This window comes from Brachyistius frenatus, unplaced genomic scaffold (genome assembly GCF_029030835.1).
Source record: "Brachyistius frenatus isolate BFR_SWC_R1_liver_20210118 unplaced genomic scaffold, ASM2903083v1 Contig_22, whole genome shotgun sequence".
In the NCBI taxonomy this organism is placed as follows: domain Eukaryota; kingdom Metazoa; phylum Chordata; class Actinopteri; family Embiotocidae; genus Brachyistius; species Brachyistius frenatus.
In genome coordinates, this window is record NW_027210621.1 from 5594245 (window position 1) to 5616243 (window position 21999).

The 21999-nt window shown below is 43.0% G+C and overlaps 1 protein-coding gene across 2 annotated transcripts; it reads right to left on the reverse strand.

The window, feature by feature from the left end:
• Positions 1-233: 233 nt before the first annotated feature.
• LOC138620141 (ras-GEF domain-containing family member 1C-like) lies at positions 234-21427 on the reverse strand. 2 transcript variants are annotated; one of them, XM_069697113.1, is made up of 14 exons: positions 21074-21427; positions 9282-9494; positions 8934-9056; positions 8600-8737; positions 7167-7388; positions 5641-5715; positions 4735-4833; positions 4062-4164; positions 3781-3860; positions 3590-3685; positions 3395-3490; positions 3132-3255; positions 2272-2344; positions 234-2185 (listed from the first exon to the last, which is right to left on the reverse strand). In XM_069697113.1, exons 2-14 carry the CDS (start codon positions 9486-9488, stop codon positions 2161-2163), a joined length of 1461 nt encoding a protein of 486 aa, XP_069553214.1. In that variant the 5' UTR covers positions 9489-9494; positions 21074-21427; the 3' UTR covers positions 234-2160. The 2 variants fall into 2 exon arrangements, with proteins under 2 accessions (XP_069553214.1, XP_069553213.1); XM_069697112.1 differs by having other exon boundaries at positions 4735-4836.
• Positions 21428-21999: the final 572 nt, after the last annotated feature.

Sequence of the window (21999 nt, forward strand, 5' to 3'; positions counted from 1 at the left end):
AGTACTCAAAAGTTATGTCTGGTTTGCAGATGAAATCTTGAAATGCAACTATCCAACTGGATTCTCATCGCATTTAGGATCCAACATTTGAAAATTCTCTCATCCAAATTAGATAACGCCTAACTGTATGTGAATTTATCGACTTAGATAGACCAAGCTACAAACTTTAAATGGACACACACACACACACACACACACACAAATCTCATTCATAAACAAAATCAACCAAAATCTGTCAGCTAAACATGGTTTACTTTTATTAAAGGCTTTTTAGGAACCAGTCACAAATTTTGCAGTGATGTTAAAGCCAGAGGTGCGTCTGCTCCACCCAGAAAAATAAAACTGAATTTATTCCACACCTTTCACTGCACACTGCCATGTACGTGTAAGCAAAAATGTAGAGATGGACTCGACTCGGCAGTCTTATTACACTGTTAAAAAGAGCAGAACTAACGTGATGTAGGCGATTGTCATTGAAAACACATGTTCAGCACAGGCAATGTTTTATTAAAACATGTCTTCACCTTGAATGGCAGATCTGACATCACATGTCTGGCTCTCTATAATCTTAATTTATCTGGGGAAGGGGTTACGGCAAAAGCAAGTTAATTGATGACAAATGAGGAGGAGGAATTAAAGTCAGTCTGTTTTAAAGAGGGAAAGGTGCTTCTTAGGAGAAAACATTGACATCAATCAATAATAGCAAACTGAATAAGACTGTTTTTGAAAAAGCTTATAATTACATAGTTCCCGCTTCCTTCCCCGTAACCCTCCTCTGCTCCCACCCCCCAAAAAAGGGCTCCAGAATCACAACAAAACTGCCAAAAACAAAGCTCAGTGACAACCGCACAAAACGATTCAACAACACATTTCAAGTCAAAGGAACCTGAATTGTCATGACAACCAGTGAATCATATGGCACAAGTTTCCCTCTTTACTTTATAGCAAGACAGAAGTCCCCAATTCACCATCATCCTTCCACAAATTGCGACAAGGCGTCATCACTACAAAGTCTGTGTTGCAGTAGTACTCTTCACAAGGTGGATACGCTAATGCCCCTTTAAAAACACCTGTCGCACTGTAACATGCCGTTTGGACTTCATATTCGGTAAAGCAAAGTTACAATAAAAACTATACATCTGTCAGCACAGAAATCTCCATAAATATATTAGACAACTGAACATCAGTCAGAGAAAATTTCCTGAAGAGCAGAAACATGAAGGGTAAATGTCACCTGTACACAATCTACATCTGGCCTGGCTCCTGTTACTGTAGTTATTCTTGCATTAATGGCACAATACATTTAAAAGGAGTAAACACTTTTTAAACAGTTCATATTCCCCACCCAACACTGTCCCCAAAATAAAATACAATAAATAAAAAGTACAAGAAGAGATGAACCACAAACAGGTTTCTCCAGTCATTCTCGTGCAACACAGGACGGTGAAAATATGAACAGACATGAACGCATGAACACCCGGATCACTCACGCTCACAAATATAAGAAGAGATGAAGTGGTAAAATGCTAAACGGCGTGTCGTCTTTTGTCTTCCCAGATACACGCACTTGCCTTTCCTTCAGTAGACCTATAAAATGTGACAGCTGATTCGGGCTAGCCAGCGCCCTTCACGTCAGTTTAAGTTCCATTACAAGTAAAGGGAAAAAAAGTCAAATTAAATACCAAGACGAGGCTTTGGACCAAAGGGAAAGAGAAAGAGAGTAAGGAGCAAATACAAAAACAACAAACAGCATCAGTAGGAATTTCATTTTAGAAAGTGGTTTTCCCTGTAACTGTACTCTCTAAAGTAGTAAACATCTTCACAGAGTAAACACACATCAAGGGGAGGGAGATGGAGAAGCTGTGTCCCTCTCCAACACACTGTACCTCAACACTGATGTCCTGCAAAGGGATTTTGCTCTTTTCTTAAGCTTAACACTTGTACTTCACTGTTCTAATGTGTTCTTTTTTTTTTTTTCTTATATTCTTTTTACACACTTCTTGATGAATCCTGTTCATCGTGATTCTTTTCTTTTTTTTCCCCCCACCATTTCTTCATAGAAAAACACCTAAGTACCAGCTAGGTTCCTTCACAGTTCAGTTTAGTGCAAAGAGAACACACGCGCCCTCGTCGGTGGGAGGGTTAACTGCCGTCAGTGCCTCATGTCTTTCCCAGGACGTTAGACCTGGTGGGAGAAAAGAGGTGAAAGGTTGATGACGGAAAGTATGTTGATTTAGAATCAATCGCATTTCTGATCTGACGTGTTCTCACCTGAGTGCTTTCCATCTGTCCTTTTCTACCTGGTTCTCTGGACTCTCACTCTCATAGGATGCGAGATAGAGCCCTGTGCAAGGATGAGGAAAGAAACGGACGAGTTAAGAGGTTTTGTCAGTAAAATACATTTTAAAGTGTCAGGTAAATACTTGAACTGGACTGTGCAGAAAAGTCTCAAAAAATACGGAAGAGTCTATCTACAGCGACAAAAGGAATGAAAAAGGATAAATTAAAGGTCCAGTGTGTAGAATTTAGAGGGATCTACTGGTCAAAATGAAATATCATATTCAATATTCTTGTTGCCATTAGCATCACCTGAGACTTTATGTGTTTTTATTACCTTAGAATGAGCCATTCATATCTACATGTCCTCTTCCACGAAGCCTACCATGTTTCTACAGTAGCCCCGAAGGTACAAATCAAACACTGGCTCTAGAAGGACTTTTCGGGGAACTAGCCTTCTCGCAAGTTTCAACACTGTAGTTTCTTTTAGATGCTTGGAGGTGAGAGGTCTTTTCGTGGTTGCAATCTGCAACCTCAACACTAGATGCCACTAAATCGTGCACACTCTTTTAAATTATGACAATTCAGCTTGAGGGAAATATGAATGTCTTTAGCTAAATTCATGACATTCCAGTCAATATTTGTCAAGTGGAAAAGAAGAACAGTCAGCGAATCGCCAGGGTCATTAAGATTCTTTGTCTCTGAACCATGAATATCTGTGCAGAGTTTCATGCAAATACATTCAGGACTTGTTGAGATATTTCAGTCTGGAATAAAGTGTTAAACTGGTTGTCACTGCCGTCCATCGACCCATGATGCTAGTCTGACTAAAGATAAATGTGGCAGGTTCTCACCATCCTCGCTGAAGATGGGAGCAGTGTGGAGATAGTGTAGGATGGCCCGATCCTCCTCAAACGGACACTCCACCCGTTTCCATATCATGAACTCCCCAACTTGCCGTGCCAACTCCACAAATTTCTTTAAGAAGATTAAAAAATTTTTTTTTAAAAACACCCAAATTTATTTGCCACAAATAACACAAAATGAGACTAAGTAATTGAGATATGGGCTAAGATTTTAATAAGTAAGGCAGAGGAGAAATGGGACAGCGGCTCACCTCAAAGTTGACATGGCCATTGGGCAGCCGATTGGCGCATCCTTCATTCAGGAAATAAATGTCTTTTATTAGCAGACTGAAGAAGGGAATCACAATCTGAGGAGAGAAAACAGGCAGGAGGACGAAGATGAAAACAACTGAACCGACGGCAGCATGCTCTCAGAGCAATCGCAGCGATGTAGTGCTGAACCCCACCCTTTCTCTGTTGCTGTTGGCAGTCTGAGAGCGATGGGCGGCCCCCCTCAAGGCAGTCCTATAGTTGTAAAAGTTTCCCGTAGGATCCATTTGATGCTGTCAAAGCAAATGGCAACAAACAATACACTGTCAGGTTCAAGTTGTTATCCGTCTTGTACTTCTCAGACAGAGAATCGTTGCATTGTGTTTACCTCGAGAATGAAGAACTTGGCAGTCTTGGCTTTGCCCCAAGTCTTCTTCAGTCGTGACACAGGACTCATGTTCATACCAGCTACAAGAGAAAATAGACTTTGAAAATCCCCTTCAGACATGTCTTAAAATAATAATACCCAATAATACTAATATTCTGCTTGTGTGTCCGATAAGGATTTTCCACACACAAAAAAAACAACCCTTTTCACTCATTACATTACACAAACATAGGAATAATCAAGTACCCATATGCTCAGATATTGTAAAATGAACAACTCACAGATGATGGCCATGAGGGAGTTGAAGTTTCCAATGTTGAAACACTCCCTGGCCACATCAATGAAGAACTCAATGACCTGGGCTCTCTGCTTCTTCTTCGCTGGCTGCAAAATAGGGACAAGAGTCATTTATTTCATATTTATGTAATTTTTCACAGTAGATGCTATCTCTCTCTATCTCTCTCTACAGATACAGACCCAAACCTTGTCAATGAGAGTGCAGTAACACCACATATCCATTATAAGGCAGTGATGCGCCGTGAAAACTAAACTACCTTGAGATGCTGTTTACAAGAATCAAATACTACTATAATATGAATTTGAAAGTTTTCCACAGATTATTATTTAAAATATGAAAAAATACAGAAGGCTGGAGGTATAATGAATAAAGGAATAAAATGTGGACATGCACTAATTGTAAAATTTTCATTTAAAGTTCCTGTACAATGTTACTGACATTTCAGTGTTTCCGGTTGTACGTTTCAGAAAAAAAAACATCTTTCAAAGTGCTTTTCATCACTGGTAGTCTCATTTTGTGGACAGGGTAAGTGTTCCCAATATTTTGGACACTTTGCACACTCTTCATATTTGGCATTATGAGAATATTTTGTGTCGTCTGTTTGCTTCCAATGTCAGAATAAGTGAGTACCTGGTGTCAAAATGTTTTCCACTCACCATGCAAATCTCTGTAGCCACCAGGTAACATAGTCTGTTGAACCACCTGACGTACGCTTCGAGGTTAGAGGTTTTCTTCTTCTGGTCACTGAAACATGGCTGCTGATGAATCACACATGCACAAACGCAAAACACACACACACACACACACACACACACACACACACACACACACACACACACACACACACACACACACACACACACACACACATAACAAATGAGTTTAGGAAGTGCTACCGTAGGGAATACTGCTGATACTAATTAGCTTCCTATCTACATGTTGACCTCCTGTGAGTTTAACTGACAAAGACAGCGAGCTGGGAGCAAAAATGAGAGGACAAATGGAGAACATGATGAAGTGTAAGGGGAAGGACCTTCGGAGAGGAGTTAAAGAGATGGCAGCCAAATATGAAAAGAAACCATAGTGAAGGAGTGACAGGGGAGGAAGTGAGGAGGAAAGCATTCAACAGTTACATAAAGATGGCCGATGGAGCACTTGTATGGGCCAGCTAGACCTTGTGATATTCCTGAGCTGTTTTTGCCATTTTGGCCTGCTGACCTATGTTTGGTCCCTTTTAAGAAGCAAATCCGTATTAGATACTAGACACCAACAGCATAATATACAAGGCTTTTTATGTTGTTGTTGTTTGTTTTTTTTACTGTGACAGCGAATCTTAAATTCTGCTTCCATCAGGATTTCTCGACAAAACAAATTGAAAATATGAAAAAAAAAAAAAAAAAAGTTGTGGTTTGACCTCAGGACAGACAATGAGTTTACACCTGCACTGCAAAACATCACCAAAAATTCACATTATAATTCATATATGTGCATTTATCCTGAAACTAACACTGGACACAGACAGAAACATATTTGAATTACAAATGCTCAAAATAAAAGTTTACCTGAGTTCCATCCAGTGGGTCTTTTTGGACAAAGGCTTGGACAAACTCCTCTGGCCCAATACGACTCAAATGTTCCTGGAAAACACACAGAGAGTAATGTTTCCTTCACTTCGAGACATTTAACCGACTTATATTAATTTCCAAGAGACTTACTATAACCATAATGACTACTCTCTAAATGTTGCCTGATAAACATATATATCTTCATCCCTACAATGCGACAGTGTAAACATGTAGGTCTTCATAACACACACACACACACACACACACACACACACACACACACACACACACACACACACACACACACACACACACACACACACACACACACACACACACACACACACACACACACACACACACACACCCCGATGGGGGTAGTCCCATTAATAATTATTTCATTTCAGTAATGGAAGGCAATCAATAAGAGGAAGTAATGACTCATTGATGTGACTCATTGGAGTCATATTTCCTCAAAGTGACACTTCAGACAATATTCACATCTATTAAAAGACAGCTGCGCAGTCACACACATGTGCAAATCAAGATGACTCACTAGGACCATCTCAACTCGTGATACAATCCAAAACAGTGCTGCACACAAAAAACCTCATCATCACCATCCTTTTTTTTTGTTGTGTTTTCTTTAATCAGTACCAACAAGCTAAAACCTACAAAAGATATAATCAAGTCAAAAATGTGTGCGTGGTGTACAAGCATGTCTATCTCTGCCTTTCCCTCTCCTTTTGTGTGTGTGCGTGTGTGTGTGTGTGTGTGTGTGTGTGTGTGTGTGTGTGTGTGTGTGTGTGTGTGTGTGTGTGTGTGTGTGTGTGTGTGTGTGTGTGTGTGTCAGAGTGTAAAGCTGTCAGGTCACATATATCCACAGCAGCTCTATCCCCTTTGTTTGAAGCCCCTGGCACATCACTGACTTCTGGGGTGATGTCACCGCTCAGACAAGGGTACAAGCTTACTCAGGCACACTCACACATAACACACACGGAGAGAAACGCAACCACCCCCAGATACACGTGCACACATCAAGACACACATGAATAGACTGGAAGCACCACGCATGCAATGTGAGGGACGCTGCACAGATCCTTTGTTCATGTATGTTTCATTGCATTATTTCCTCTGTTCTTCCTTCTGTTATTCTGGGTGAAAGGCAGTTAGTGCTGGAATAGCTGACAAGTAATAATCAAGATCAAACTACAAGCAGCTTTAAATGCTACATGATCGCAATGTTAAGTTATTCTACAAATCTCAGTTTGTTGCTATGCATCCCGTCGTCTTTTCTTTGTTCTTTTCAAGTGATATTATATCACACTCACCATCTCCCTCTATCTCCCTGTTTGATGTCTTTTATTTTATGTTTATGTCCTTGACATGGACTAAATCTCCAACCAAGCTTCACCGCCCCCCCCCCCCCCCGTCCATCCTTTCCATTCCTCGTCCATCCTTGTTATCATGTTACCCTGACCGTCTTACCCACACTTCTCTCCCTCCCCCCACCCGCTCCTCACCAGCTCCACGTGGGTGAGCTGTTGTGCCAGTGTGTAGGGGTCGTTGCAGATGGAAAGCATGTCCTTCTGAATGGGCGGAGGCTTGGTCTTGAAGGCCACCAGCTTGTCAGAGATGGAGGAGGCGTTGAGGGAGACCTTAACGATGCTCTCTTCCCCCTGGCTCATCAGGGCCAGCCTCTGGCTGAGTTTCTGCAGCACCTGGTTTAGGGTTTTCCAGTACGCCTGGAGAGAAAAGGAAGAGGAAGAGAAGGAGGAGAGGAGAGGAGAGAAGAGGAGAGTGTGATGGACTCTGGTGTTCATACTAAACCTAAATAAAGGATCTTATTACTTCCTCCATCACTGCAGACCACTTTTTGTCTGCATGTGTGTATCTGAACCATCCTGTAAATTTGGCCTCTGTACTGTGTGTGGGTAAATATTTAGAGCAACTGAGAATTAATAAATAACTGGCAATTTATACACTCTTTATTATGTGTTAATTGGTACAACATTAACTGTGTCATTGTATGGGTGGTTGCTATTTGGTGAAAACACGTAATCTCCTACGCATTTAGAAATATCTTTATTTTGAGCCCAAAGGCAGTTTATTTTGACAGTGCCTACTGATGTTTGAGAGAGTCTTACAATTAAAAATACAGTGCAATTTGTTAGGTGAATTCAAATTTATGGAGGGTTTCACACTGAAGCTGTGATGTGCTGTCTGGCGTCCCTCCCTCCAGTTGACTGTTCACCGGAGGCCGTTAGGTCAGTCTGTCTCACAAATGACCCAGAGCCACCGCTCCCTCATGTATGCACACACACCCATCCTGGAGACAGCCAGCTGTAAATAGCAGCACATTCATCACCACCTGCCCTTCCTCTTTCTGTCCTCCCCTCACCTCCCTCCATTTTTCCTCCTCTTCCCCTCTGACTTCATCATCCTCTTCAACCCCTACCTTTTCTTCTGCTCTCTCTGCTCCTGTATCCCATCCCCCCCAATTTTCTCCATCCATCTACCTCCCTCAATTTTCCCTAGAGGCAGCAGACAGAGCCACTCCTCTAATATCCTTCCTTCCTCTCTCCACTCCTCTCTCCTGTAATGTAAAACTGTGCAACAGTTGGGCTGTGGCTACTCATCCTGCACTGACACTCTGACTCCCTCCATCACCTACCACAGAGGTAGTGATGATAATTAAATTTTGTTCCCCACCAGAGCTCTGCAGCTGCAGCTTATAGAGGTTATAATGGCAATAACTAGTGTGGCTCAAAATCAAGATTCTTGCAGCTCATCGCAAACCTCCTGAGAAAACTATTAACTTCTCAAGTCGCTGTTTTTTTTGTTTGTTTTTTAATTTTTTTTTAATGTTAAATCTACAACCCTTCAAAATTGAAAGAAAAGTCCTCAATCATTAGAGATGATTGGATTTCTACCATATGGCTAGTCATCAGTGTACCTCGTCACATGGAGCTATCCTGTGGATGATGTCTTTAAGGTGTCCGACCATCTTCTCGTCCCTGAAGTCGGACGGGAACGTCTCTGTCCATTCTGTCAGCAGCTGCAGGATCTTGGGACCAAACTTGCGTACTTTTGCCTGTTTAAGCAAAACAGGTTAACAACTGTTTCTACACCACCGAAACAGAACGCCATCAAACTGTGGGGGACAAAAATTAGTGGTTGCTTACATGCAGAACATAAGCATGCATTAATGCTTCTGATGTGACATTGCTGTTCATTAGGCTGATCGTGTACATACAGGAATATATATTTATGTGCGGTGCAGTGCTGACCGTATCGAGTGGGCTCTGATCCAGCTGCTGCTGTTTGATGCACAGCTCACACATCCTGGCCAGCAGCTCCGGAGGAGCAATGAACAGACGAGCGCTCAGCAGGAAGGTAAACACATAGGCTTTCTGTCAATGGACAGAAGGAGACATTTGTTAAGACACTCCCAACACATCAATAAAAAACACTGCAGCTTTCTGTAATTAAAGGAAGCAGAGTAGCACTTTAAAGAGACATGGGGTTAATAATCTATTTGGCAGCACTGTCACTACGACTATAAACTGAAATGGGTTTTCTGAGGCGGATGCAGTTTATAATGAACTGTGGAGTGACTGTAGTGCCTTCCAGTTTACCTCGGGGTAGTAATCGGCAGTGGGCACCAGGTTCTGGATCAGCGTGTCCAGGGAGGCCGACGTGATTGAGGGCCCGTCGGCCAGGCAAGCCCCAGGCCCCGGGCCCTCCTGTGGGGCCTCCTCCTCCCCAGGCTCAGCACAGGCCAGATGAGGGCGGAAGCCACTGGGAGTGGTAAACATGGTGCCTGAGCACACAGTCTGGGGCATTCCTGACTAAAACACAAACACACAGAGAAAACGACTGTCAGCAGGAAAGAATGAGGAATAAGGAGTGTAAAAAGTAGTGCCAGTATTTAATGCAAATTTTGCTCAGGTCTCTGGCATAGATACTTCCCTACATAGACATTTAAATAAGACCTTATGTATTAGTGTAATTCAAGGCTTATGCCAGTTGATGCTCTCTGTGCATTTACATTCAAGGACCCATTAGCTCTTGAAATATACCTACAAGGGTCTCCAGGAAGAGAAAAGACATGGTTATATGATGAAGGTGAGATTAAAGATCAACTCTATTTCATGTTTTATTGATGATTATGATTATTTAAGCATTATTCTCTTTTAGTAAAATATTGATATCTGATAAGTTCTTGTGCCCTTTGTGTGGAAGGGAACCTTCAGATTTGATGTAATGTTTGTAACAGAAGACAAATCTCTTTGCAATATACTGTTCTGTTAGGTTCATGTTTGACAAATGTTGCTCTGCACACATGAAATAACTGATCGCATGATGCATCATTCTGTTTTTCTCACTGCAGTTGATCTGTTAGGCCTCTATATCAGCCAACATTCACCCTTTTTCAATATTCTCTTCATCCTCTCAGAGAATAATTTCCTATTCTCTGCAGCAAACACTCTGATTCCATTCACCTGATGATGCACTGCCATTGTCGGGGGATACAGAGTGCCCCCCCGACAACCGGCCCGTCTCCTGCACCGACAAGACAGAGGAGCGAGCGAAAATGGGTCACTCAGTCGCTGTGGAGACTGTTGCTGCCAGCGATCGTGTTGCCTCCAATACTGCCCTTGTGTGTCTTTTCCTTTACAAATGCTTTAAGTTACACATTTAAAAAAATGGAACATGCTTCTCCCTCAATGGACTAACACTGCACGACCTTATGTACTTTAAACTAGAGAAGAGATACGACGGAAATAGAAAGCATTGTGGTTCTCAAGGTGCGGTCACCCTAATGTCACCTACATGAAAATTACATATCATAGAAAAAACTTCTCCATTACTAAGTTTTAAAATGACATGCTAGGAAGCAAAAACTGCAGATTAAACTAAATAAAATTTCATTCATTGGACATTATAAATTGTCATCTCTGCTCCTGGCTCTCACTGACCACACCTGGTGACTATATCTACCTGTATCACTCATAATCAAAAACAACAAAGGAATTCTCGGGGTGCCTTTGATGACACAAAGCCAGAGAGCCGGCAGGAGTCATGAGAAAAGCAGCAAACCCACGTGCTGACAGTGAGACCTTGAGCAACATGCAGGAAGTTAGTTCAGATGTAAACACTGCATATTCTTCCTATTGTTTGTAGCTCAGACAATAGCCAGGGCTGAATGTGTACTCATACAATCTCATTCTAACAGAAATACAGCAGAAGAAAAAAGGGGGGCTGTCAGATAAGGCACAGCTTCAGTTGAACTACTTTAATAAACTGCAACACACTAAAATGTGTACAATTTAGAGCAGGAACAAGCAGCAATGTAGCATTATATGGCAACATCAGCCACCATCCTAAAACTGGAGGAAACCTTATGTTCCAGGTTCGCTGCAGTCATTTTGTCCCCTGCTGACCTTCAGGTCCCACTTCCATAAATCATTGTCATGGATCCCTGGGGTGAAAGGTCAAACTCACAGTGCTGTGCAGAAGAGCAGCTCATGTGTCAAGTTTCCTGTGTGATGAGGGGTTCAGCTTTCCTTTGTTCCCCCTACATTTGAGCACTTATTCATGCACTTGTGCACACCTAGATACAAACACACAGACAGGCACACAAAAGGCTGGGGGAAGGGGAGTTGGTCGTTCTGCAAGGTGTTTTCATAGCTTTCCTTCCTACATACACTACTGATACCCAGAGCCACATCTCTCATATTTGTTGTGGTTGCAGAAGCTACTCAGAGCTATAACCACGGCTCCCCATCACACGCTCCTCTATGATACAGTGAGCGGAACAGGCAAAACAGAAGTGTTTAAGTGACCAAACAATACTGTAGAGATCCGACTGAGCTGTATCAATCAACACACTGAAGCCTTGCACCTTCCCTAATAGGGAAAACTCACACATATGAGTAAATGCATGAGTATTAATTGTCCATTTTACCGAGGACCTGCACTTAAAATGTTAAGTTCATTTAAAATGTTCTTAATACAATATTTGAGCTGTTCCTCCCATAAAAGTCATCGCCACTGTCTAGATAAGGTCCTGAAACAGGCGAGACTGGGGTGTCCTTGCAATGACCTCTTCTAGATTGGATCACAACATGCAGGCACAGAGAAGACATGGCCTAACATGCAGAGACATGGACAAATCCAACATGCTTCAGTAAGGACAACAATGCAGAGGGAGAGCTAAAAGGGAACTTGCTTCATGTTAGGACTGAGAGGAGGACAGAGTCTGCTCAGCTTTAGGTGTCTGTGTGACTAAATCCAGCAGGTTCTCTGAGTCATTTCATGCATACAAACACTTCACACGCCCCTCTGTCTCTGGGTTTGTATTCATATATGTATGGAAGTGACTGAGAGTTCTATTCTACGTGCCCATACTGTCAATGACTTCCTCTATCACTTGTGATAATCTCCACTCTCCTTATTTCTCCCCACTCCTCCCTCCAGCATTTCTCAGGCTCTGATTCATTATTTCATCACTGATCTACCGATCTGCTGTCTTGAGTAGCTCACAGTTTGTAAACTGTGAGGACAAGTCAGTCAGTGACCTCCTCTGCAGATGTGTACACTGTACAGTAGTCCAGCTGTCAGTGTCTGTGTGACTACAAACTGTTAAGGATCATAATAATGGGAGAATTTGAAGTAACAATTATGGCTGAAAGAAAAAGCAGTGATGCATCTGCAAGTACTCACATGCAGTTAAAGCCAGACTGTGTAGCATTTGTTGACAAAGGACACTTTTATCAAAGGAAAATAGCACTTGTAGAGTTAAAGAGCAGAAAAGAGTCAGAAAGTGAGCAAAATGACTCAATAATGTCAGTGAGAGCAGTGTATAATGTAGTTTGCTGTACATCAGCTAACGTTAGCTGCCATGAGCTATCGGTTATTCCACATAATACCATGTTGAAACCAAACAATTTGCCAATTTGAACTATGCCTTCTTGTTAACTCCCACACTGACTTACCCAACACTAAGTCTTTTGACTGCATGCCAAATAATCAAAATAGAACTGATACTTCCTTTAAAATATCTCAGATTTTTACTTTTACTAGAAGATTTAATATTTTACAACCATATTGCCAACACCACTGTTTCTTACAGTGTGAAGAATTCATCCATAGCTTTACTCTGACTTTGTTTCCATACCTCCCAGTACACCCAGCTCCCTCTGTGCCTGTCACATTACATCAAGTCTGCATGAAAAAAACAACAACACACACATATTGAGAAACAAGCAGCTAAGAACAGGTGAGAGTAGCTGTGTATGCTCTAATCCCCCTTGAGAACTCCAGTAGCCAGCCAAAGGCAGCCCTGCACTCTGTCTAGACAGCTGGGGGGAGTGTCATTGTTCAGGGCCCTTGCCATGTGTGTGTGTTTTGTCTTGTGATTCTGTCAGGCTGTTATCATTGCATCAGGGGATCCAGCTGCTTTGTTCTATCATGATTAACAGAATGGCACTGTCTGGAGACCCACAATCTTTATCAGCACCCTTGACTGTCTACCTGTGTGTGTGTGTGTGTGTGTGTGTGTGTGTGTGTGTGTGTGTGTGTGTGTGTGTGTGTGTGTGTGTGTGTGTGTGTGTGTGTGTGTGTGCGTGTGTTGACAAAACAATGGCATCCCTGACATGACCGAGGAGCTTGAAGCTGTCAAACACTTTCACAACTCTGTTAATCTCTGTCTTCTAGATGTCATTTCCATTTTGGTCTCTGTAAAACCCGTTTCACTGAATAAATACCATTACTCCTCACACCTACTGTGTGTGTGCATGTGTGTTTGCGTGTGCGTTGGGGAGAGTAGCAGAACTGCTGACAAATCTGCTCTTTCACTAAGGGGTTAATGGCTGAGAACAGTCAGCATGAGAGAAGTCTCTCCATTAAGAGGCTCATTCAGAACAAATCAAATCAGTCTGACCTGTCCCATTAAGGGGTCAAAGGGTAAAGGTCAAGAGTTAAGGTTTCTGATTGGGGACAGAGGGAGTATGGTTCTAGCTTTGTGGCCATCTTTGTGGACACTCTGGACTCATCACTGTAAAGACATCAGCTGTTTGGCTCATGTTCATAAAGGCTGTGACTGCAGTCAGAGTCATTTTTAAAAAGAGAAACACTTCCACTGTGGCCTCTGACTCTGATTTACTGGCACATCCTTATGAAAAGTAAAGGACAATGAGCCCGTCTTTTTATAGGAGCAGATGTAGTTAACATCCTTTAGGATGTAAAAGATTAAACATACTATTTATCAGCTTATGAGCTGAAGCAAGAATGAGTAGCATTTCTCACAAGTATGTCTGAAATACAAATGATATGGAGAAAAATCCATTATATTTTCAAACCCACAAACTCCACCTGAATTATTACACAAACCCATAAACAAAATTTGTATCTGCACCCGGAGGCATTCTTCCTTGAATCAGCTCCAGACAAGTGTGTTTCCAAACTTGTTTTCATGTCCTTGACAGTGAAGCTGAGACACAAAGCCTAATTCAAATGTATTCCTGCATCAGCACACAATATTCAGCTGATAAGGAGTTGGATATTTTTTCCTGACAAGCTTGATGAAGTGAACTCTTGTCCTTTTGCTTTCTAAGAAGTTCCTTTACATTTTCAAAATAAATGCTCTCCTTTGTTTTAGTATAAATCCGGTCATTATATTTACGGTATTTAACATATTATTAAATACATTTTGATGTAGTTTTACACAGACCAGGTTCAAGAATCCTTATATCTAACTGACTGAACATCATTTTGGCATATCAATACTTAGAAACCCCACAAAGCAGTAGTGATACCATTACATGATGCAATGCTATTCTTTGAGGAGCAGCACAGGAAAGCACAACAAATATCCGGCAGGCCACTGCAGCAACATTTTGTTTAGTTTCTGTAGTTGCTTCCTAGCTTCAGAGAACACAGCTAAAAACAAAAACTGGGGTAAAAACTGTCCCCTATCCTGCTTGAGAGGGTGATACCCACCCTGAGGTTAGTGCACAGACAGTCCCAGTTCTATGAACTTATCTCCTGTCAGACTCACTAAACTCTGCTTCTCATCTGCAGTCAACAACTAATTTGCATACTCTAACATTTCCTTTCTAATTTAGGATCCACATGTTCGCTCTTTAACACATTGCAATTTCCACACTTAATCTATTTTGGCACTGTGTGCTAAAAAAGCAGTTAGTTGTGTATTTTTGGTCCTGACACTGTTTTGTGATCCACAGAGTATTGCAGCTTTGCCCTCAATTTTCCACAATGTTCTTTGAAAGCTGAAACGATGGGACTCGAGAAATAATGGCATATTCTCATGATGGCATTGGTTTAAAAAGAAAGTAAACACCTATTTGTCATCTGGCCTGTCGCTCCCCTTCCCTGTCCACATGTCCCCGTCCCCGTCTCCTTTATCTCCCGCTACAAGGCCTACTCTCCAACATGCCCAGTCAGGACGCCTGTACAGATGGCCCCGCAGCAGCCTGCTCTCCCAGTGGGAGCTGCTGGCACGGGAGGCTTTTTTTTGGCCCTCTCTGCCCAGTTATCATCCCCAGTCTCTACAGGAGCCCAAAAGTGTATTGGCATCCAGGCCAAGTGTGGAGGTACAGGGGCAGAGCCAATCTGGCTGCTGAGCCGCACAGCGACCGCCTGGCACAGCTGACAACAGAGACGCTGCAAAATACCACACATGTCACCGCACACACGTTGTGACAAAAATCAAACCAGCGCACTATTATCTATTATTGGGCAACGTTGTCTGTGTGCGTCTGAGGAGGAGCGGAGCTGAAAACAAACGAGTTCATTGTGTCTTGAAAAAGCACATGCATGCACACTTGCACCCACACAGCAGCCAAACGCAGGATTGAGTTACAGTCGAGGCATTCCGGTTCCCCACCCATTCCTCTGCTTCTCTCTGTGGTACAAGCCTCAGGAAGGTTGGGAATCCCAGTCAGGGCTCAACAGGGACACACTCCCCAAATCCTCCGTATTGGAATTCCCCTGTATCGTCTGAGTGGGCTCACATTGATATTCCAGCACCTGTTCCACACCCACCAGCTCCATCAGTCCCACTGTGAAAGCTCACTGGGAATTCTCCTCCGTGAAGACGCCCTCTGCGTGTGTGTAGACATCCTCATTCCTGAGCGAGTTTGGACACAGCTGTGCTCATGCAACTTTGTGTTTGTGCTTACAGAAGGGCTGAGGAAGCCGAAGTGCATCGAAGTCCAAGTGAAGTCATTGCTTAACTGTGAAAACAACCATCTGTCCTACTGTTCTCCAAGAGGGTGCAGATATACTTCAATGCTTTCTTGCATTTGAACAAAACTGATTAAGATGAAGCAAGATGCAAAGAGCATGTCACATGATAGAAACTGCTGAAGTCAAATATATTAATTCGCTAAAACTTACATTTAAAGGGAATACAAAAAAATGACATTAACTGAGAGAAAGTCTGTGCCCTTGAGCCCAACTCTAAAGGTTGAGCACCACTATCCACTGATTCCACTTTCCAGCCATTTCACACGTCTGAAAAATACACTTGTGAATCCATTTCCCTACTTTGACGAGGATGAAAATGGTTTATTAAAATTAGTTGATGGTCTCTGACGCGATACGTCTGGGCAATCTATCATGTTAGAGGTAATTGGAGCTGAGCACAGATTTGCTCTTAGTGAGCACATCGCACATCGCACATGTCTGAGTGTTGAGTGCCCTGAATCTGTCATTCACAATGGCCATAATGCTTTGAAAAAACATCCATGTATTATTCATAGTATCCCAATTTACAGCCACCCTTGATGCAATGCTCCTTTGGAGGGAGGAAATCGTACAAGAGTGATTTTGTCTCTGCTCTAAACAGGCATAATTTTACCTAAAGTGCTACTTATGAGGAATTACCAGCTAACCAAGTGAATGGAAGAAAATGGGAAGGAAAAAAAAAAGAGCGTAGTGGTTGAGAGCATCCGGACTGAAGAGCTGAATTAAACAATGCCTATGTGCAGCTACCTCAATAGTCTGTTAAACGCCTTTTAAAATGAGGCTGTTCATCCAAACACCCACTCAGCATTGTATTACTCTCAATCGAACCTGCACAATAACCACCACAAATTAATGAGCGAGGTGGAACAGATGCAAATCTAATAACCACACGTTACTAATTTCATCACGGCTGTCTCCTTTCCTGTTAAAGTACATCTATCTGCTCATTACAGCCAGCGTCGGCAGAGGCCATGTGGTGTGTCACTGCTGATGTATGATCTCAAAGCGTAGTAATTACTGTTTGGGGATTGCCTGGCCTGGTCTGATCCCAGCTCATGCCTCATGTAGTTTCATATGATCAGAGACAGACAGGGGTCAGAAGATACGCTTCATTAATCCACAACTCTTTCCCGTTGCTCTTTGGACTTAATGATATTTCATGTCTTTATATCTAGTTTTGGGGTCCACGATGGTTTCTGAAATAACACTTGTGCATTGATAAATACGTTCTTGAGCTAAGCTAATGTATCATACATGGCACACACAAACTCGTGTTGCATTTCCACTTTCTGCATCAGTTTAATGTTAACAGACTAACTGATGATCTCCTTGTAGGAATCTGTACTTTGAACCTTGCATTGCTTCGAGCCACATTTGTTCGCTTTTTCTTCACCTCTGTAGGCGCATTGTTTCTTCATGTCCATTATGAAAGTATCTTGAAACCAGCAGGAATGCGTGTTACACTTCCTATGTACTTCTGTGCACAATAGAAACAAAGTGGAGATGCATTTGAGAAATATTGCTCCACAGGTTCCATTTCATTTGGAAAAAAAAAATAAACATAATTTTCTACAAAAGAGACCAAATCTTCCAAAAGTTGAATGCTTGCCTGAACTTGATCAGCTGTAGAGCTGACAAGAAATTCACTGTATTAAATTTTGTAAAAAATTAAGTCAGATACTGTCTGATTAAAAAATGACACTGAGTGATATGGACACATTTTTGTCTTTTCCAAAATCTAATCTTAGGGATAAATATCAACATGTTGTTCCTCATAAAACTGCTGTATCAGCAACATGGGGGAACCCTTTCTTTATCTGAAACTGGTGACACGCTGCAGTGAGCAGAACCAACCAAGGACAATTTCATTACTTAGAGCCTGTATCTGATGCAGTAATCATTATGCTTACTCCAGCGGTTTACTGAAACCACCAGGGATCTAATCATATTCCATGGCTTTTGTGACCTCGCCAAATCCATGCAGACTGACCGCCAATAGTTGCCCATATGTCAGCATCCAGCCCGTGTAAAGGCAGCTAAGACCAGCTGTGGGGAGCGCAGAGCGTTTCCATGGAGTCAAGGCTCCTGTTGGGAGGTAATTAGATGCCTGCTTAGTCTCCACTGTGACACCTCCTCCTTTCTCTTATATTCCAATCAAAATTCCTTGTTTGTTCTCTTGCGCTCTCGCGTCACAGCCGCCAGCTCTGACCGATTCCGCATGTGAACCCCATCTGCCACGACCCGTCAGTGAGATCAGTCCCATCATCCCTATGGAGCCAAGGAACATCCCAAGGCCTGTCAGGTAGACAGGCCATCGCAATGTTAGGTTATCTTTGTCTGTCGAGCTCCTCCCGTTTTGAGGAGCAGCTTATGTATAAGAAAAATCAAATATATTTGACAATCTAGTGGCACTACTGAAAATTATTTGGATGTGAAGTAATACTAAATGTGGGAAATCCCCAAACGGGAAAATTGAGACGGTGCATGAATGCAAAGAAAGATGAACAAAAGGTCGTTCTTTCCCTTTCAACAGTGACCTATTTGTCTTGCTGATGTCATGTTATATCATCTATATTATTGTTATGAAACGGAGAGATCCACTCTAAACTGAAAATTGTCATTAAAAAAAAGAAAAACACAAGAGAAACAAAAGCATTTCATTTGTCACTGACTGATCATGCAGCTATTCAAAAGGCACAGGAGGGAGATGGATTGTAAGCACATCTCACCACAGATCACTGATCATTCAGTAAAACAGAGAAATGTTAACTGGTCTGCACTTATAAAGCACCTTTTTACCTAGGTGAGCTACAAAGCGCTTTTCACACAGACACCAGTGGTGACAGAGCTGCCATGCAAGGTGTTCACCTGCAACTTGTGATTCAGTGTCCTGCCAAAGGCATGCAGACAGGAGGAGCCGGGTATTTAACAGCCAACATTGCGATTAGTAGGAAACCCTCTCTACCATCTGAGCCACAGCCGCATCCAGATAAATGAGTATAGTTTCAGTGCGGCATGTGTCTTTAACAGTGACAATTTGAGCTGCAGTTCCTCGCACGAAGCAGATTTCTGTTTGGACTGCTGCAGCACAAGAAGGTGCTGGAATTCTGTCATGTCCGTAGAGTAGAATAGTGTCTGATCTATGACTCCTTCAAAGACGCGCGCGCGCACACACACACACACACACACACACACACACACACACACACACACACACACACACACACACACACACACACACACACACACACACACACACACACACTGCCCTTCCCCCATACTCAGACAACCCCATAAACCTTGTGCTGGTGATAAAGCTGTCATTGCTACCAGAGGAACAGCTACGGTGTTTACCTCCTCTTCGACCTGCCCCAGAGAGCCCCCCCCCTCTTCTCTACACCAACACGGCCTCACTGCCTGGGAACTTGCCTCTCTCGATGTCACGTCAAACAAAAGGATGCCCTCATTAACCGAGAATAACAGGTGTGCTACCTGTTATTCTCTGCTGACTTGGCCTGAATTGGAAGGAACATGAATTGTAGTGTGCGTTTGTACCTGCACACTTGTTACTGGCGACTTCTGACAGACCCCAGCTCCGGTGACTCGCACCTGTACAACTCCTGTCTGCTGTTAGAGCAAGCTCTCATTTCTATTGAAAACCCCTCTATCCCAAAGGGCTATGGGGGCTCGGCACAGACAAGGTCAACTGAAACCCAAAACAGGTGGAACAAAGGGCTTCACTGGGTCTTCATCACCGGAAAGCAAAGTCAAAGGGCGTCAATGAGTGGATGACATTGACTCGAGAGAAGCAATGAAGCCTTTCATCTCTCTCACGCTCAATGAGCAAGCATGACACAGAGCAAATAAATGTTTGTTTGTCACCCTTCTGGGCAAACAGCAGCACACACTGCCAGTGAAGGTGAGAGGGTGCAAATTTCTCAGGGTTTCATCCCAAACAGCGCGAGGGGAGTAAAGAAAGGAACGCAGGGTGTGTTAAAGAGGTGAGAGAGATTGCCGGTGTCTCCTGGAGCGCCATGCTGAGAGATCCCGAAATGTAAAAGGGCCACTCGGATGGAGATGCAGCCTGGCTCGGGCATGGAGGAAAGACCGGAAACCTATCGTGGGTGCGGGAGCGAGAGCGAGTGCCGCGAGCAGAAGTGGCGTTACTGGCAATATCAACAACCCCAGCTAGAATTACTCCCCAGCTAACTGACAGAACCGGTCTTACTTTCATCCACTTTGCAGTAAGCTGCAAGAGACAGATAACAAATCCTTTTGGTTTGTGTTGTGGAGCCGTGCAAGCTGCTGCTACATCGCCCTTAGGTGAAAAGACTGCCTATTGGATGCTTTAGTGGATGATGCAAAAAAAAAATTCTCTTTCCATGGAAGAAAAAGGGAGTAAAATGTCAACAGTGCCACACCTGTTTATTCTGTCCTGCCTCCCAAGAATTTTAGGCATACAAGTGATAAAGGAGCCAGTTAGAGGGAATCAGCAGTGAGTTTACACAGAGGCTCTACTCCCACGTTAATAATTACACAAAAGGAGATCAGCTTTGCACCATGGAGGCAGTTAACCGGCCCACAACAGCAGAACGTGTGACATTTGTCAGAGTTATCAGCGGTCGCCGTCTTTGTTTTCCACGTCACACTGTCACCTGCCGACATGTCTTCTATCCCGACTATAAATGAGCCAGAGGCAGAGAGGACGCAGTGGGTCCGTCCTGTTCAAATAAACTGGGTCCCCTCACGCGTCCTTTAAACCGACATGCCCACCGCTGACTCACGCCACAGACCGTGACGCGCCCGTCGTAGTAAAGTGATGCAAGGGGCGCTACAGTATCTCTAACGCGATAAGGAATGATGATGTCATCACTGTTGCTCGTAAACTTCTAACTTGTGACGACACGGTGTTTATGACAAGGTGCGTTTGAGTCAGTGTCATGCATTTTAACACCTCTCACGCTCGCTCACACACACACACACACACACACACACACACACACACACACACACACACACACACACACACACACACACACACACACACACAGGCGACCTCAACACACAAATGTGCAATGGCAAGCACGCAGGCTGCGGGCGTGAGAGCAATCTTAATATGCTAATATGGTAGTTGTTTCTTTTATGCACTACTTACCAGCACTACACTTTGGTCCCCATCTTTTATCCGACTTGTATCCGATGTCAAATCAATATAACTGCCGTGCCAGATATATTCCCAAATTAATTTATAAAGCAGTCTCTTCTGATGGCATCAGTGGGAGAAGTGGAGCCGGACTCCCGAGGCGCAGGCTGATTGATACAAGTGGAGAAAATGTCTATTTGTTAAATGTCTTGGTTCTGGGCAGGTGGCTGCCGGTGAACGGCGGACACAGACAGAAGCTCTCGCCGTGGAAAAAAAAAAACGCGTCCCTGAAGGCGTGGCGACCGTCCTGTCCTGCGCCACGGAGACACGGCGGACTGCAGAGTACATCCACACGTCCTCGGAGCAAGTGATTAGACAGAGGAGAGGGAGATCGAACTACTTACACACCGGTCAAGTAGAAAAAAAACCATTAGACTTCCGCTTACGATTTTCAAAATAAGATACTGACAAATACGGGAAAGCCCTAGAATAAAAGGGTTTGATTATGGTCCCGAGGTACTGTATATACAATATTTGTTATGCTATTGACGCCACTCTCATCTACATCTTTTGTACAGAAACAGAAACTCAAATGGCCTAATGAAGAAAATTATTGGTTTTGACCAGACAATGTAGCGACCATTTGAAACACTTTAAAGTCGGTCTTATTTGAAACTGCATATGTGTAGTGCACATACCCAAAAAACTTAGAAGTTAATCAAATACCTTGTAGCCCACACGATTACTGTATTACTGTAGCCTAGTTAACCTGCTCAGTTTGGATCCCTGAAGAAGTGGAGTCATGGAGCAGTTGTCCAGTTCACTTAGAGGGTGATCCAGACTTAACAATGATGAACCCCAAAATCTATCCATGTAAATACATTTTCAACAGCTTCAGTCAGAAACTAAAAATAATATTTCTGCAGTTTTTTTTTTTT

Excerpts from the sequence above, each read along its gene's own strand:
- LOC138620141 (XM_069697112.1), bottom strand. The coding sequence starts at position 9,488 with ATGCCCCAGACTGTGTGCTCAGGCACCATGTTTACCACTCCCAGTGGC. Across the intron at positions 3,256-3,394 it reads ATGGCCATGTCAACTTTGAG|AAATTTGTGGAGTTGGCACG; the intron begins GTGAGCCGCTGT and ends ATCTTCTTAAAG. Across the intron at positions 2,345-3,131 it reads TCCCATCTTCAGCGAGGATG|GGCTCTATCTCGCATCCTAT; the intron begins GTGAGAACCTGC and ends ATCCTTGCACAG.